General features: G+C 37.5%; 3 protein-coding genes across 6 annotated transcripts in view; 1 reads left to right on the top strand and 2 right to left on the bottom strand.

Moving 5' to 3' along the window:
* Positions 1-17,704, bottom strand: part of numb (NUMB endocytic adaptor protein) — a 71,210-nt gene that overhangs the window by 43,406 nt on the left and 10,100 nt on the right. The window lies entirely within an intron of this gene.
* On the top strand, positions 39-4,196 carry LOC132111956 (uncharacterized). Its single transcript, XM_059519557.1, has 12 exons — positions 39-92; positions 780-940; positions 1,024-1,237; positions 1,537-1,612; positions 1,895-2,169; positions 2,259-2,396; positions 2,871-2,950; positions 3,095-3,175; positions 3,253-3,458; positions 3,646-3,748; positions 3,832-3,994; positions 4,164-4,196. Exons 1-12 carry the CDS (start codon positions 57-59, stop codon positions 4,194-4,196), a joined length of 1,566 nt encoding a protein of 521 aa, XP_059375540.1. The 5' UTR covers positions 39-56.
* LOC132112138 (uncharacterized) lies at positions 4,692-8,524 on the bottom strand. Its single transcript, XM_059519722.1, has 7 exons — positions 8,453-8,524; positions 6,295-6,995; positions 5,956-6,001; positions 5,766-5,857; positions 5,462-5,572; positions 5,074-5,350; positions 4,692-4,984 (listed from the first exon to the last, which is right to left on the bottom strand). The coding sequence occupies exons 1-7, from the start codon at positions 8,486-8,488 to the stop codon at positions 4,778-4,780; spliced, it is 1,470 nt and encodes a 489-aa protein (XP_059375705.1). The 5' UTR covers positions 8,489-8,524; the 3' UTR covers positions 4,692-4,777.

Raw genomic sequence — 17,704 nt, 5'->3', positions numbered from 1 at the left:
CGCGTCCTTCTTGTTACGTCATCAGCGCGAGCCCCAGACCGAGTGGATCGATCGAAATGGCAGAGCAGAGACATGCGGGTGATGGATCACAGGTATGTATTATTGATCGCTTTCTTCAAGTTCACTAGATAGACTGATAACTATATGTAACTATGTGTATCAGCGCGTTTGCTCAAGTTAAGTAAGTTAGAGATCAATTAATGTGGCGATTAGCTAATCGCCGACGCAACGTTAAGTGTGTCGGCGGCTGTACATTTCTCTCAATATGCACACCTTTCACGTTGTTTTATAATTAATTAATAAATAATAATTATTATTCTCCACGCCCTAGTTGTATTATGGACTATAAGCGATGCCAAAGGTGTTTCTCAAAATATACTGTAAATTGAAAACAAATGCCTTGTATGTGCAAACATAATTTGAAATAAACCTCTTTCTGATTCCGAACAAGTTGATTTATATACAGTAGGTCACATCCCTATAGACTATGTTTAAAAGCTGTGATGTTTATATGATACATTGTTAATGCACTTGTTCTAGATCAGTTGTGTGAAACTCAATTCCTGGAGGGCCACAGCTCTGCACAGTTTAGCTCAAACCAGCTCCATCCCACACCTGTTTGGAGGTTTCTAGTAATCCTGAAGATCTCGATTAGCTGAATCAGATGTGTTTGATTAGGGTTTGAGCTAAACTGTGCAGAGCTGCAGCCCTGCAGGAACTGAGTATAAAACCCCTTATCTAGATAATCCTATATGATTTTGTCATGACATATTTAACAGAGAGAATATTCAGATGTCTGTACAGCTGCACAGAATTTAATAGGTCTTCTGACCCAAAGCCTTGGTCAGATTCAGTCAGCTCAGGGTCAGCAGCAGCAGCCACAACAACGACAGCAGCCTCCTGCTATTTCTCAGCCTCGAATAGAGCAGGATATGGCCAGGTTGCCGCATCCACATCTAATTATTTTAACAATTGTCTTTTGAATGTTTAATATTATAATTAACATTGTTTTATTATTTGTAGATCTTTTCCTGGGATGTTTAAAAAATCAAAGAAGAAAACTCCAAATCCACAAATACATGTGAAAGCCACACCTTGGAAACCATTTGCTGTTTCCATATATTTAATGAGCAGCAACACTGACACCTCACCCACACCTTCTGAAGAGCTTGAACTACTCCAGGCCGGACTAGGAAAACGGGTGATTACAATTTCATCCAATGTGAACCATTCGGATGTAAGTTCATTTTATAGTACAATCTAATTTGTTAGTTTGTGCCATCTGATTTTAGAGCAGGATTATTTCTATATCACCCTGCGAATAATATATAATTAACTGCTTCAAAGTAATATTCCACTTTCAAAACATGCTGAGATGAATGAACATAATTTGCTTAGGCTAAACATAGTAAAATGTGAATTAGTATGTATAAAAATGACAAACAAATGCACGTAAAATTTTCAATGTGATAAAGATTTAGTTTTTACTTTGTGTGGTTGTTTGAGAACCCTTGTTCTGTTTCATGTTTATTTCAGTTATGCAAGCTCCTTGAAGCTGAATTTCCAAAGATGAAGTCACTTACTGGAGGGTGGTTACTTTATAAGGCACCAGGTATGCTGTACTGTCTACCAGAACAGACACAAACATGAATATCTGAGTAGAGTATACTGTAGTGTAAGTAATTTCCATAGGTAGTTATTAATTGAACATTTCCCCGGGCATTCTAACCTTAAATCCCAGGCTACATCCTTTTTTAACAATAGTACACAGGGAAGTGTTAATAGAATATGGGAAGCACTGTTTTTTGACATCGTTTTAACTACAGTATAAAGCCCAATTATATAGTAAAGACCTTTTATTGCTGGATTTGTTAATGTGTTTTTAAATTATCAGGTGGGAATGGAAGAAGAAAGCTTACTGTTGTCCCTCCAGACTCAGAGGGTTATACAGGCAGCCTTCTCAAAATGGCTACCACCGCTGGAAGAACAGCACTGTATATGGTCCCTCTTCAAGATGAGTTATGTCTTGATCCACTGCCATTCTCAGCAGAAGAGTTTGCGAAGATGCCAAAGGTTGAGTGTCGTACTTGTAAAACCACAATGCCACTACCAGTTTTGTACTTGCATGTTAAATCTTGTGGTGGCTGCACACAGTCAGCTAATGATGAGGTATGTTGTTTACACAACATTTACACAAATGTTGTTTTTCAGTTAAGTTTTCTTTTAGGCAGAATATATATCTCGTTTTGTCATTTCAGACTACTGAAGATGATGATGATGATGTAAAAGTAGTTGGTGAGATTACCAGAGCAGTTACCCCTACAGCCCCAGCTTCTACACCTACACCCACCACTTCAATACAAACTTGTTCTCCTACACCCACCACAAGTTTTGAGGTGAGGTTTTAATTTTAATATAAGTGCATAAGGACCGGTGCAGTTAGTAAAATTAATTAGATGCCATGTTAAGATTTTATTACTAACGGTAATGGTATTTTCTTTGTAGTGCCTTATTGTCAAGCACTTTTGATTAATTGATTGTAATTATACTGTCTCTCATTGGTACATAAAGACCATTTTGCAAGAGGTAAATAACACTGGTTGAGAAGAATGCCCTATTTTTATAGTTTTAAAACACTACACAAATGTTAGAAGTCAATACAATTTACTAAACATTTAGAACTGAATCAGAATGTTTTTTGTAAAGTTAAAAAAACTGAAACAGCGAGTGCTTTAGATCTTGCAAAATACTTGGTGACCAAAGTATTTAAAGTGACCAATTAAACAAATTGGATTTTGGAAATAACCAATTGTGTTTTAATTGGGATTTTATTGTATAATACTTAATCAGTTGTCCTTTTGCCATTATAGGATGAGGGACAGTGTCCCATTTGTTTAGACACATTTTCACAGACAGAGTTGCCCATGCATGCAAGTGTTTGTGGAGATAGGTAATTTTTAATGATTTGAAAAGTTATTTCATTTACAGACATTTAATAAGGTATGTATTAAAAACATGTTTTAGGTATTATAAGTGTATATAACATGTTGTAAATGTTCTAAGAAGTCAATCTAACCATTGGGTATATACTCAGTATATTACAGACACTGGATTATGAGAGCAGTCCTCCGTGTGGCACACCAGTACAGCAACACCAAGGCCCAGACATGAAATGGTACAGTCTATTTATTACATTTTAACAACCCTGAGACATCTGAATTCTTTACTAATCTTTTTATCCTGTTTTTATAGTCCAGATGATGTATTGCGTTTGTTGGCAAGAAGGGTAGATGACAGCAAGGATTTCAAGATCTGTGTTTCTCGAACTGACTTCTATCAAAGAGCTATGGTGCAGTGGCAAAGACAAAAGAGAGGAACCCCGGGCAATACTTTGCGTGTAACATTTTTGGGGGAAGCAGGTGTTGACACAGGTGCCATTCGTAAGGAATTTCTTTCAGGCAAGTTAGGTTCACAATCACATTATTAGGTTTTTAAATTCATCGTAACAATTTAAAGTTTAGAAAAACAATAAACAGTTACCACATGTGTCATTATGAGATTTGGTATGTTTTAATGTGCTTATAATTGTACAATGTAGTAAATAACATTCTTTTTTAACATGTACATTTGTATATTTGTTTGTAGATTTGATTGGTGAGATTGAGAAACACCTCTTTGAGCATAGAGGACACCAGAGAGGGAAGAGCCCCATCTACTCCCTAAGTAATCTGGAGAATGGATTTTTTAAGTTAGTAATATTTTACATTATAGTAACATGTCAGTTGTCATTTTTGCATACAACTAAATATTACTTTGTATTTTTTCTTTCAGGACTGCTGGAGAAGTGTTTTCGGTTAGTCTCGCTCAGGGTGGGCCTGCCCCCCGTTTCTTGAGGCCGTGGTGCTTTGATTATCTCTCATCTGGAGACTTGGATGAATCAACTCTCACTATAGATGATGTGGATGATGCTGAACTTTATAATTTGATTAAAAAGGTAGTAATTTTTTTCCAAATAAAATCTGATTTCATAAAACTGAACTGACAGTTGATTTAGTATAAATATTGTTAAAAAAAACTGCAGATTACACAAATTAATGTTAAAATGTAATTGATCTAATTCAGACAATACCAACCCTAGAGATAACAAGTTCTTTTGCTTGTAGAGGATAACCCTGACGGAGACATCCTGCCCTTAACTGTCCCCGGTGTTATACAATGGCTCACTGGCCAGGGACACAAACCTCTTCTAATGTCAGAACTTAAAGAATTCAAAATTTCTCTTCATTTTGACCATGAGTGTATGCAGAGGATGCCAGAACATAAAATATGCTTCCCAGTTGTAAGTGCCTGTGCCAGAAAAATTACATTTCCCACAGTACACATGGGTGACTACAGTTCTTTTAAATCAGTCATGTTGCAAGCCATTCAGTTTGACGACGGTTTTAACAGAATTTAAAATGCTGCTTAATGTATGGAATTGTACATGTTCAGGAAAAAAACCTTTTATACATTGGTAAATGTTCTTATGGTTTTGAAATTTACTGTGTATGTGTAGAGAACACAACGTGTTACATATTGTAAAATTTTATATCTTAATGCATGTGTTAAGAGAACACAAGTTGTTATACAAGTCTTTTTCTGCTTTAAATATAGCCAATACAAAAAATAAAACAAGCATGCAATGTCAACTTGTTTGTTTTTTATTGAATTGGATGTTAATTTGCTTCTAAATGGATCATTTGGTCACTAGTCATTTCAATGATTGATTTAGTGTCAATTAAGAATGAAGCAGAACAAAATTCAAAACTTCTAAATACTTGTCTCTTCCATAGTTTTGAGAGTGTGAGGTTGGGTTAAAAAAAGTTTGAATTTGGGCCTTAAGTTCTTCAGTTAAGGGGCATTCGACTGGAGGAACTACAATTCCTGTCCACGGCTGGTCAGAGATACTGTCTGTGTCCCAGTCAGAGTCGTCGTCTTGTGCAATCTGTTAAAAGTTGGTAATAGGTTATGGACATTGGGGCAATATCTTGCTTGAAAACATTACATACATTAAAAGACACATTCTTAAAATACCTCAGATTGGACTGGAGGAGGGACAGGGTTTTGCAGGAGTCCAATTTCCCACAACTGGTCTGGGCTTCTATTACTCTCTGTGCGGAGAGGATGGTTATTCCACCCACTAGTAAAGGAGTCAAGGCTGGCCTGGAGACGAGGCAGGAACACAAACTGACAGCAAAAGAGGTGAAGGCTGTTGGTTGGCTCTAGTAATCCTTCCTCTTCAAGGCTGTGCAAAACATCATAATAGATGTTTGTAACTGCCATCCATATGTCACGCCAAAGGCGCTCAATGCTAAAAATGGAAGAGAAAACAGTGTGTAATGTTGAACACAAGTCATCATTCTTAGAAACAGAACACTTTAACATTCATATCAAGCTTTAACTAATTTATCTAGCTGCTTACCGCTGGTTATGCACGCTTTTTCCTGAGATGTAGCTTCCCCTGCCACAACCACGCACAGAAAACATACATCTGGCAATCTCTACATTTTCAACTCCTTGGTCTCCTCGAACTCTAAATGCAAAAAAATTAAATATGACAAGGTATTTTAGAAAAGAAACCTAACAGTATTTAAAAAACGTATGTTAACCATGTTTAAACAAGCAGGGATTCATTTACATTTAGCTTACGCTTTTATCCAAAGTGACATTCACGTTACTGGAGGTAGCAAAGCATTCATACACACTCATGATGTAAGTTGTCTTACCTCAATGGAAACCCATGTCTCTCCACTGACTGAAGGAAGAAACCGAGGGCAGTGGATGCCTTGTTATCGGTTGCAGGTCCAAGGTACATGATCTGAGAGACAAAGTAAAGTTAGACTTATGCATTCCATCAGAAATTTGATTTGTACAAAATTTATAGGCCAACAATGCATTAAAGAAAGAGAAAAATACCTTTCTGGAGTACCCATCAATGGCACCGAATATCACAAGGCCATATCTGATAAAAGATAATCTGTTATTACCAGTTGAAATGCGTATGTAAACTGTAGAGAGAAACTCACATGCATAATAAGTCATTTTTAAGGATTAAAAATATCAAAAAAAATCTTGGGCATTACTTATATTCCTTAATACATTTTCAAAGAATTTAAATAGAATTAGAAAACTCAGAAACTCAAAAATAATGACTTCACATAATGTAATGTGATCACAATATGTGATATTTTCACAGAAAGGGTCACATACTTTAATCAGTAGCATTACAACAATGGCTTGACACGCATGACATACCTTATCAGCTTATGGTTTGTGTCTATGTGAACAACATGAAGAGGGCCCTTGACGGAATAAGTCCTTCTGACTACACATCTCAATTGTGTAATTCTTGCTAGTATTCCAGCAGAGTCCACTCGATGCATGGAATCCCAAACTCTTGTCCATGGCACACGATGACCCAAGGCTTGTAAGTGTCCCTTCATCATTCTATGGCCTAGGTGTGGACTTTTAGCTTTGATTGACCTCACTAGGTTGTCAAGTTCTTCATCTGTGATTTTACTGTAGGTGTCCTTTAGAGAAATGCCATACTCAGTGAGGCGACGTTTGATTGTCCTTGTTGACACACCAAGAAGCTCGGCAATACATGGAACAGATAGCTGCATATTAACTAGGTACTGAAGATGTTCTCTGGAAATAATAAACTTTGGGGGCCCCTTAACTCCAAATTCCACTTCAAGGGCAGTAACAGGTTCATTGTTATTGTCAATATGCCTATCCACTGTGTTTTTCAAGGTTGACAGTTCACCAAGGAGTTCCTCTGGGACTGAAATTTGATCATAGACTGATGAAATGAAGAGAAGCTCATGACTGCATAAAAACTGCAAATAATCTAAATCTAGGGGTAGGCGACTCATTGTATCCTGCAGTTTGGATAGCAGTCTTTCCATGATCATCCTTCCCAGCTGGTGACTTGTGGCATCATTAGGTCCATGGACCTAAAGATAAGAATTTATTTGATTAAATGTATAAAAAATGATTTACAAATTGATATGCGAGTCAGCTAAAGTTAAAACACCCTTAGGAGTTTGGCTGGTGTGTGCGTGTTGAGTTCTGTGCATGCATCTGTGTGTGTTTTGTGCACGATTGTTTCTTATTTGAGTGTTTTCATGATTCTGATCAGTAGGAAGTGCTGCTCTATGTAAAAGCAGTTCGAGTTTGAATCACTTATAACGTGCATTTGAAAAAGCAACACCAGTCGAACATCCTCTCCATTATTATTAATATACTTTATTATCATGAAAATACCTGAGAAGGTTTTAGGAATATTGATAAAATGATGTCCATATGCATTTCCTATAATTAGTTATGTGTGTTATTGTCTTCCTCTACTGCGCTTATTTTGAGTTTTCGCACGAGAGCGACCTCTAGCTTTCGGGTGCAACAGTATTTTACCTATTTCACCCACAAGCTGTTCATAAATCATGTACAATATAATGTCTGTTAATCGTGGCAGCCTTATTTGTGCTGACGCCTAGGTAAAGGTTGCAGCAGTTACTCTTAAAGGAGAACTCCGGTCAATTTTAACATTGAGCTCATTTTTTTGTAAATTTGGAGTGCTGTCAGTACAGAGAACAACGACAAAAATCGGTGTTGCCAACACCGTGTTATCCTCTTTTTAAAATTTGCACCCTGTTGACTTCAATGGGACAATATTTAAACCTGCTTCTAGCCTCTTAACATCCTTGATGTGTCATTACAATTGCACAGGTCATGTGAGTGATTCCTTCAGAGTGAATCTGACTGCAGTAGATGTGAAAGAAATGGATAAAAATGATGTTATTTAAGCCAGCGCATCCTGATTTCGGTTGAAGTCCAAAGTAGTCGATTGTCGAGTTCACGCGCATAGGTTTAGTTACCAATGATCACGCGCGTGAACTCGGCAATCGACTACTTTGGACTTCAACCGAAATCAGGATGCGCTGGCTTAAATAACATCATTTCTATCCATTTCTTTCACATCTACTGCAGTCAGATTAAAAAGAGGATAACACGGTGTTGGCAACACCGATTTCTGTCGTTGTTCTTTGTACTGACATCACTCCAAATTGACAAAAAAATGAGCTCAATGTTAAAATTGACCGGAGTTCTCCTTTAACGTCTCAGGTCAAAGAACTACGGGTCACATGACAACAGAAACGTATGTCTGAATACTATATTGTGCCTTTTTTGCGGATTACATTTAAAGATTTCAGATGCAAAAAGCCTCTACAGGCCCATAAAAAAATGAGATTATGATATTCAGTGAAAGCTCTCCACACATAGAGCTATGTGTTACTCAAATAATTTTACTTCAAAACCCCGCTAATACCACGCTCTGGCCGGCCTGAAGTATCTGTTATTAATAATATAGGAGTCTAATAATAATAAGAAGAAAGCGATCAATAATACATACCTGTGATCCATCACCCGCATGTCTCTGCTCTGCCATTTCGATCGATCCACTCGGTCTGAGGCTCGCGCTGATGACGTAACAAGAAGGACGCGCCTTCCCTTCATCCCTTGTACACACCCTAACGGCTCTGAGACACACCCCAACCTCTTGACCCCTCCCCCACGTCAAATCAGGGACACAAAGCGAGGCACATAGAAAAATGAAGCGCAAAGGAAAACTTGCGCCGCAGAGGCACGGATGACTGAAACGCGGATTTAAAGGAGCGGCGCAAAGGGAAATATGTGTTGCAAAGTCAATGCTGCTGAAGTTTTACTTTGCTAAACTTTATTTTTTTCTCCCAGTGGTTAACTTTTCTTTTGCAATTATATTTTTTACTTGCAAAAAAGCATTTTTTTTCTCAATACTCTATTTTTATTTGCAAAACATATTTTTTTTTTGCAAAACATTTTTTTTTTTTGCAAAACATTGTTTTATTTTGCAGATATATATGGCCCTATTTTGACTCCATAGTTATCAGCTTTTTACGACTAAACATTTGCAAACAACATTGTACTGGAGAATCTGCACAAATGAAAGTCTTAGGGGGCCGTTCACAAATCGCGCCTAAAAACGCGTGGAAAATGCTAGGCGCACCGCTTTCTCCTTCTTTCCAAAGCGCTCGGGCAGAAGCGCCCCTGTGGCGTCTGCCTCTCCTTGAAGACGTGGAAATTTCAGCAAAGGATAAATGGATTTGCAGCTCAAATAAATCGCTTGCAGTAGCTCTGCTACTAAATTTATTTCAAAATGGAAATCCATATACAACTATGATCAGCTGTTCCTTTCATCTTGACTGAGCTTTTAACGTTGTTACGGGAAAGGATGAAGCTGATTGGTTAGTTCTTGTCACATGACCCGCGGTGCGCTTGCGGCATTCTGAAAAGTTTAAATGTTTTTAACTCGAGTGGTGGTGTGTGGTGTTGGAAATAACGAACTTGAGCGGGCAAAAGATGCGATATGTGAACGTCTCCTTAAACAGTTCAGTAGTGCAGAGTTTACAGGTTACTCTTCTTCTTTGAAGGCTCAAAGTAAAGTACTCCCACATCACGCTGAATGCTGCAGAGACGCTGTTCGGGAAGCACGTGACATAAAACGAGGCCAGCTATTGGCTATTCGCTATTTCTCCTGCTGTACTGGCTGAGTAAAACCTCCGGTAGCTCATTACTGCCACACTTTGGTCACCGCAGATTTGAAATATGCACGAAATGAGCCGCTTACGGCAAATAAAAGTTATTTAGCAAAGAAACGATGATTAAATTAGTTGACAACTATTTTAATAATCGATTTTAATCGATTAAATCGATTCGTTGTTTCAGCTCTAGTATGAACATAAAAAGTATGAGCATGTACAGCACTCAATACTTAGTTGGGGCTCCTTTTGCCTGTAAAGTGTTAACAAAAATACTACAACACAAGATAAACCTAACACTTTTCATTATTATAATTTTTTTAATGCAAAGTAATGAGGTAATGAGATGCTTGTTGCTGAATAATGCCTACTGTAGTGAGTCAATGATCTTACACAATGGGAAACAGTTAAACAGGAAGTGAAAAAGGGCTGGGAAGGAAGGGAACCATCATCTGGATCTAGAATGTTGTGTAACTGCTGATTCATTTCTTTCTCAGCCTTGACAAACAGCCGGTTTTCGAAACAGCCAATTACAGCCAAGTAAAGCAAATCTATTGAAATGCACAGAGCGTCGCACAGAGGAGCAGCCAGAACAGAGGACAGAACGATAACCTTCACTAGAAATATCGCAGCCAATTACAAAACACTAAGAAAAGAAAGAAAACCCAAATGCCCTTAATTCAGCTGATATTACTAGCAATATCTGAGCAAATATTTTGTTCTCATCACATTCAGATTACACAGAATGTCACTGACAAGACTTCTGCATTTTTTTTTTTTTTTTTGCTATTGCTGTGATTAATGCCTGTGGCCATAGTAACAGTGACTAAAGTAAAAATCAAGGCAAATATCTAAGTTGGCATTGTCCATACCACAGAAAGGCTAGTCATAGTTGACATGATGTTATGTAATAAAGAAGCACAGTGGAGGCCTGAATTTATCCATCACACCTGACCGAACTGACAGCTCGTGTCTAACTGTGTGTACATACACAAAGACCACAAAACTGATGCGATCAGCTCTGCTGTCAGACAGAGATTACATCCAAACCCTTCAGATGACACGCTGCTCATATCGCCATCTCTGTGAGTAACCAAAACCCCACATTAAAACACACACACACACACACACACACACACACACACACACACGAGCAGTGCATGTGCATGTGCAGTCAGACCTGACACACTCTGTTCTGTTCACACGGCACAGCTTTACCAAATTCTGACTCAGAATACAGGCAAAACTGAAAAAGATGTGGTTGTCCTCATTGTTTATAACTGTTAATAACAGTGTTTATAACAGTTTATTAACTGTTCCCCCTTTTTCACCTGTGGGTTTTCCAGAAACCAGGCTATGTTTCTCACCCTGCTCAGGAAACAGAGAACCTCAACTCTCAGTTCCAACAACTGAGGTGAATGTAAAGGCAGGGAAACCGAAAAACATAGAAACAAACACCCTACAGAACATAATATCAGATTTCTTTGTCCCATCTTTGGCTCCAAAAGTGAGTCAGTCCAATAGACTCCCATGTTAAAATGCCCACCTTTACAGCAGAAAAAAATGTGTTTACAGCCTGGTGCAAAAAGTAGGGCTGCTCCGATCACGATCGGCCGATCGTTAATGCGCATCTCGTCAGTAAAGCCGGTTCTCTAATCAGCGGTAAATTCCATCAGGTGCATGATTTCACATAGAGCAGCTGTTACTACACAGAGCTGTTGTTAACTGAGAAGATGCGCAAATAAACGCTGAAAATGAACGTGGATTTGCGCATCTTCTCAGTTAACAATGGCTCTGTGTAGTAACAGCTGCTCTATGTGAAATCACGCACCTGAGCTGAAGGAATTTACCGCTGATTAGAGAACCGGCTTTACTGACGAGATGCGCATTAACTATCGGCCGATCGTGATCGGAGCACCCCTAGCAAAAAGGTTTCGGTCTATATAGCTAATTTTGCCTTTTGTGACAACTGTGAGGGGGTAATTAAAAAAAAAGCGACAGATCGCTATTTTCAGTGGCTTATAAGCTTATAAAGAATGTATTTGCTACATTTGTGTGCATCAAAACATGCATAATCAAAACGAGTATGTACCAGATTCATCGTAACAACGAGTCATAAACACATCCACAGCTGGAAATCCCGGTTTAGTTAGGAACTGTATTGTTTGTATCCTTTACGAAAAGTAAAAAACTGCATGGTTTTGTAGCATACAGTGTCACTAACAGGATGAAACCATCCACTAAAAAAAAAAAAAGTCAAAGATGAGCGGAATATTGTTCATTTGAATTCTGGCGTGCTCTCGTGATGACATTTCATGTATTTTTATATGAAATAAAATAAATCGGTGTGGTAAAAAAAACTTCAAGGCAATTCAGTGTCTGTAACTTTCTGAAAAGTAACTACATATTTCACTGTATAAATTAAAGATCAATCCTAGTTGAAGTTACCAAAGCTATTTAATCAAGAGAAGAGAGTGATTTCTTTGTCTTTTGTTGTTGTGTATCACGTTTTTCCAGTTCAATTTGAACATTGCTACTACCCTGTTATTTACATTGTGTTTCTGTTGGTTATTGCAAAACCTTCATTAGTATGCACATAAAAAACACATAAAAAAACTCTCTAACAATCGCATCTGATTGACTTCAGTGTTCACATGCTCAAAAAACATGTCTGTGACTGTCTACATAGGCCAATGCCGCAAAAACATGTTGTAAACAGAAACCTTTGATGCTCTTTACAGAGCGCTTACACAAATGTGAAGGGGAGTGTTTGAAAGCAGCTGTCTGTACTAGGACTGTGTAAATAATATAGATTTCTCATTTTTAATCGATTCAAATTTTTACGAAGTGATAATGATTCTTAAATAATTGTGCGTAAGCCGTGCATCAGCTTCTAATAGAGCTCGTGAGCATTTTTGCCGCTTTATTGGCTTTGAACGATTGCATGAACACTTATGTGCGTCCAAATGCAATTATTCTCATAAACACAGTCATTTAGGTCTTAAGGGAATGTAAACAGTTGTGAGAGAAAGCACATATATAACAGTATATTAGATCCGTACTTCGGTCTTAAAGGGGAAGCTGCCCAATATTCGTCCTGTCTGCCATTCATGAAAATCTCTCACTGCTCTTGACTAAATCACTTTTGTAACCAGAATAAGAAGAAAATAAATAAATAGAGCTAATGCTAATGATTAGGCATATACAGAATGCATATGGATGTATAGATAGATGGATATAACATACACAGGGAAGAATAATTCATTTACACAATGCTTTTCTTATTTATTGTAGTTTTTGTCCTATTGCTTGGAATTAGTTTCTTGGTCAATATTTGTAGTTTGACAATAAATATGCCATATGAAAAATTTACAGTAACTGTAAGGTGACTATTGGAGAAATAAAAAAATAAAGCATATTTAATTAAAACAAAAAACAAAACAAAAAACAATGTAGAAAATATTGAGATATCTAAACGCTAGTGTAAACTAGAGCTGAATCTCACCAACACACTCATGATACAAAGCCCATGATACATATTGCAATATACTGAACTCAGTTAATCCCAACCACATAGGCGATGAAAAACACTGTCACTCATCTGCAATAAAACCCAACAATATCACTGCAAACCAAGAGAAAATAGACATTTCAAAGTAGACATTTAAAATATAAGATGCAATATACAAAGTCAAACTCCATCCAAGCAAAAACATTAACACTCTTCATTTATAAAGTGATAAAAACAAGAGCTTCTCAAAAGTTGAAACTGTGATATTCCTAAAATATCAACATTTCCAGATGTTGATTTTTCAAAGTCTTAGCCAAGACCTAAATCATACAGTCTAAAAACAATGGATGTAATACTAGAAATGACAAAATAAGCTATTAATAGTGCAATAGAGAATGGCTCCAGGAGTTCAGATATGCCTTTTATGGGGCATCGTCACCTTGAAAAATTCCATTCCAGAATGGACAAAAAAAGGAGCAAGTGAAAGAGCAGGAAGGATGAATTAAAAAGGCAGAGAACCAGAGAAAATGCCAGAGCGAGAGAGATTCAGTGGGGGCTCTGAGCAAGGTTAATTCCTCTAATGACTGACAAACACAAAGAAACTGACGTTCATGTTAACAAACTGTGCGTCTGTGTGCAGTCACGGCTGCATGAGAGAATCACACACGGGCAGGTGGAGAGGCAAATCTCTCCACGCTCTCCAGTGGCGTCAGTCTTACACTGGAATAATGCTCAGTAACCTGCTGCGTGTTGCCACCGGATGCAGTGTTGTCTGAAACTGATCCCTGGGCTTTGGCTGGGAAACAAAACCAAGTGAGGTGTCTAATGAGACAACATTACTGGACATCAATATGTGTGAAAGAAAGTGCAGTATTGCAAAGATGTTATATTTTGAATGCTGAACATTCAATGTGTCAACAACAGATCGTCAAATGTAAAACATTTTAAAAAAAATCTAGATCAATCCATTTAAAAAATTTAGTTGAACTGTGCATTTACACTCTGATGCTTGCATAGGGCCATCCTTAAAAATATTTTGGTTTGCAGTAACAGTATTTTTTTTTTAAAGGGTCAGTAGGTCGGTCTATATTTTTTTTTTCCAAGTTTCAATGTAAAAAAAAAAAAGGAAAATTTTGGTGATGGTGATGACGTAGGTATGAATTTAAACAAATTAGCATATCGTGACGTCACTGACTGGGTCTTCAACCTGTGCCTTCGGGCGCATGATTGCAAACCTCATTATGATGCAGGCTATATAGACCACAAACAAATTAAAATCTTTGTCAAAAACATGTTTATTGCATGAATTTCAGGTGAGAAGAAAAAAAAAAAGAGGTACTGTTATACTGTTTTACCTGCATCCACCACTAGGTATCAATGCAACCTACAAATGAGAGACCGTTTACTTTGCTTTCTTGGGTTGTCACTTTTGTGAAAAAAATCCTGTTTGATTTGAGTGACGAGTGTTCATTGAATCGATTGTAAAATCGATTTTGCATGTCTAAAGTTTTATACGGCAAATAACACCAAATATAGGTAATATAAGGAAGCTGCCTTATGAGCCCCGGTACTTCACAGTCCGTGTTCCATTCCATCTCGCCGCGCGCACAGCCGTGTCTACACAAATTTCAAAGGCGGGCGAGCTCGACACGGAGTATCTGCTGTCTCATCTTTCACCTCGTGTACGCGCACTGTTTGCGCGGTCTCAAAAAATGCCTGCACGCGGATGACAAAAAGGACATAATGCAGACAGTGTGCGGACGGCCGAAGTAAACTTGATCTTTATCAGTGGCGCACGAGATGCGATGACGATGTATGTGGCATTGCATTATAAGGTTATGTTAGCCTATCCAGTTGAAGCCACTACAAAAAAAAACAAAAAAAAAAATTCTAGAGTGACACCGTTGGACTCGCATCTCGCACAAGAGAGCCGCATGTTTAGAAAGACATGTAAAATTAATGTATTTAATTTAATTTTCTAAAAATATCTCAAGACTTTATGTTGGGGTTTTTTCCCCATCCCACTGCATCTCATGTTTTTAAATGAAAAAAAATTATTCTGTGTGACTGGTTTTCCGCTGTTTTCCTTTTTATTTAATAATGCATGCATACATGACGCTGTTTTTTTTATATAGTTCTTTAAGCAACTTAATAATAATTGTTCATAAAAATATGTTAAATATTATGTTGTTTTTTCAGTCATGTATTCTAATGCTTTGAATAAACGTGCAGTAATATTTTGCTCGATGCGCTATCTTGACGCCCCAGAAGAGAAGCAAAAAGGTTTTCTTCACCCTAACTGAAATTATGCATTTTAAATATTTTGAACATATTTAAGTAAAAAATTTGAATTTAGTTTTTCAGCTATTTTGACAGCCCTAGGCGATTCTAGCCCGAATTTGTATCTGTATGCATGAGACTGTCTGAATACCGGCAGAATTCACATTTCTGTTGTAAAAAGAGAAACATTGTGCAGAAGTATTATTTGCTGTTATGTGTGTGTCAGAAGCTGCAATTGCTGTGTGATGCGTGTTCCAAAAAAAAAAAAAAACCAGACCACGAACATTTTGTTTACTGCTGCCGTACCAAGCGTGAACCGTTGACTCTGACAGTGAATGAGAGAAGGAGACGAAGCGCAGGCATAGTGTGACATCCGTTATAGACGTCACAGGTTTTTTTTTTTTATTAAGGAAGATAGCCTTCGCTTATATGTAGGCCTCGAAAATGTATATATTTACAATACTTAAATATAAGTCATATTATTTTATTGCTTTTGCATTAGTAGTTTGAAGAGTAAAAAAAATTGGTCGGTCTTAACGCAAATTTAAAATTGGCAAGTCGGTCGGACTAAAAGCAAAAAAAAATCAAAAATTGAGTCGGTCCTAAATTGACAGGGTCGGTCGGGTTACAGCAAACAAGAATATTTCTAAGGACGGCCTAGGTAGGTATCATCATTCTGAAATCAAACCGTGGCTCCTTAAACCAAAAGTGGATCATATATACATGCATGCATGGTGTTGTTTAGAAACTTTATTAATTATATATGGTTTAAAACATTATTTTAAACATTATGCACTTTCTTTAAAGATAGTCGTGTTATTATATTACGCTTTGAAGAAACAGTACATAATATTTTGATCACTCTCTTGTGATCAAAGCCAAAAGCTTTTTTCCGCCTAACTGAAATCATGCATTAAATTCGAATATAATTAAGATTTTTATCATATTTAGATAGAGAATTCAGGGTGTGCTATCGATTAGATTATGTCAGTACTGTGGCTAATTTTTATAGCAAAGTTCTGCCTTAATGTGATGGGATTCACCATTTTGAATCACTGCATTTAAACTGAGAATGCATGTAGAGAATGAAGCATTCGGCATGTGGTAGAGTAAACACTAATAGCACGTGCAGCAACAGCCTCCTCCGTAGTTTCAGACTGATGGCCGAAGGTCTGGAATCCATGGCAGCTTTCATTGACCAAAGGCCCGCCCATGAGGCCGTTTGACTGACATGTCAAACAACCAATCACAGTTCGTTTAGCTCATCGCTGCGTTTCAGGGTGGGGAAATGTCACCACAATAACAATAATGACGACTGAGGCTGAGACTACCTCCCTGGGCCCTAATGCCCGCTCAGTAAGGTGTTTTATAACCACTCTGAAGTATATGGGAGCGCAGATAAGCCATTAATGAGAGCAGAGCAGAAACGCACACAAAAGGCACAACCATTTGCATTTCTAGATGAAAGTAGGCACGTTTATGGCTCTGTCAGGATTCAGTGTTATCTATGAAGGGCAGGTCTGCTCACCTTCGGACAGACCTCGGACAGACACCACGACTCCTCAGGACGTCAAACAATAGGAAGTTGACTCAGATATCCAATGAAATCAAGGATATGCAGCTCCTGTTCTACATCTCAATTTAAATGTAATACACTTTTTCTATGTACAGTTTCATTAAAACCATGCAACATGTAAATGTTTAGTATAGAAATAGAAAGTTTGAAGCACAAGGCCACAGAACATTCCTGCGTAAAGAAGCAAAGCACCGCAGTTAATAAGTGATGTATTGGAACAGTCAGCCGAATGTGTTTGCACGAGAGAAAGAGTACAGTGAACTTTATCGCCTGAATATTACTGGCATTCATACATACAGTTATATCTCCCTGATGTCTCCAAATAGAAAAGTTCTATTCATTTTACAATTATATCAGTATGTGTGAAAGAGACTCAATGTAAATTCTAGGAATAATGTTCACACAATTTTCTCCCATCATAATTGTGTTGACAAAATGATGGGGTCACAACTGAAACTACACAAAACAAACATAAAAATAGTATTTAAACCTGAAGAAGAACATTGTTAGAGAAAGAATTGCAGTAAAAATATGCCACAGCCCCAGTTTAAACAAAGTTACATGGATTCTCAGTTAAACACGTCCTGATTCCATGTGGTGACAATGAAAAATGAAAAAGTCCAAGGGATTTGAATGCTTTTAAGTGCCACCAATAAAATTCCTCTTCTTAAGTAACTCCAGATGAGTTTTAGTTTTTGTGATGCCATTCACTTACATGCT

The sequence above is a fragment of the Carassius carassius genome, chromosome 31, assembly GCF_963082965.1.
Source record: "Carassius carassius chromosome 31, fCarCar2.1, whole genome shotgun sequence".
NCBI lineage: Eukaryota > Metazoa > Chordata > Actinopteri > Cypriniformes > Cyprinidae > Carassius > Carassius carassius.
Note: the sequence above shows the minus strand (reverse complement) of the source record. Positions and strands in the feature narration are given on the sequence as shown.

What these genes read in the sequence shown, in the direction of transcription:
- LOC132112138 (XM_059519722.1), bottom strand. Translation starts at nt 8,488, where the DNA reads ATGGCAGAGCAGAGACATGCGGGTGATGGATCACAG. An exon ending in TTGATGGGTACTCCAGAAAG is followed by an intron (nt 5,858 to 5,955) that starts GTATTTTTCTCT and finishes TTTGTCTCTCAG; the next exon opens with ATCATGTACCTTGGACCTGC. An exon ending in AAAAGCGTGCATAACCAGCG is followed by an intron (nt 5,351 to 5,461) that starts GTAAGCAGCTAG and finishes TTCCATTTTTAG; the next exon opens with CATTGAGCGCCTTTGGCGTG.
- LOC132111956 (XM_059519557.1), top strand. Translation starts at nt 57, where the DNA reads ATGGCAGAGCAGAGACATGCGGGTGATGGATCACAG. An exon ending in CACCCACCACAAGTTTTGAG is followed by an intron (nt 2,397 to 2,870) that starts GTGAGGTTTTAA and finishes TTGCCATTATAG; the next exon opens with GATGAGGGACAGTGTCCCAT. An exon ending in CAAGGCCCAGACATGAAATG is followed by an intron (nt 3,176 to 3,252) that starts GTACAGTCTATT and finishes CTGTTTTTATAG; the next exon opens with TCCAGATGATGTATTGCGTT.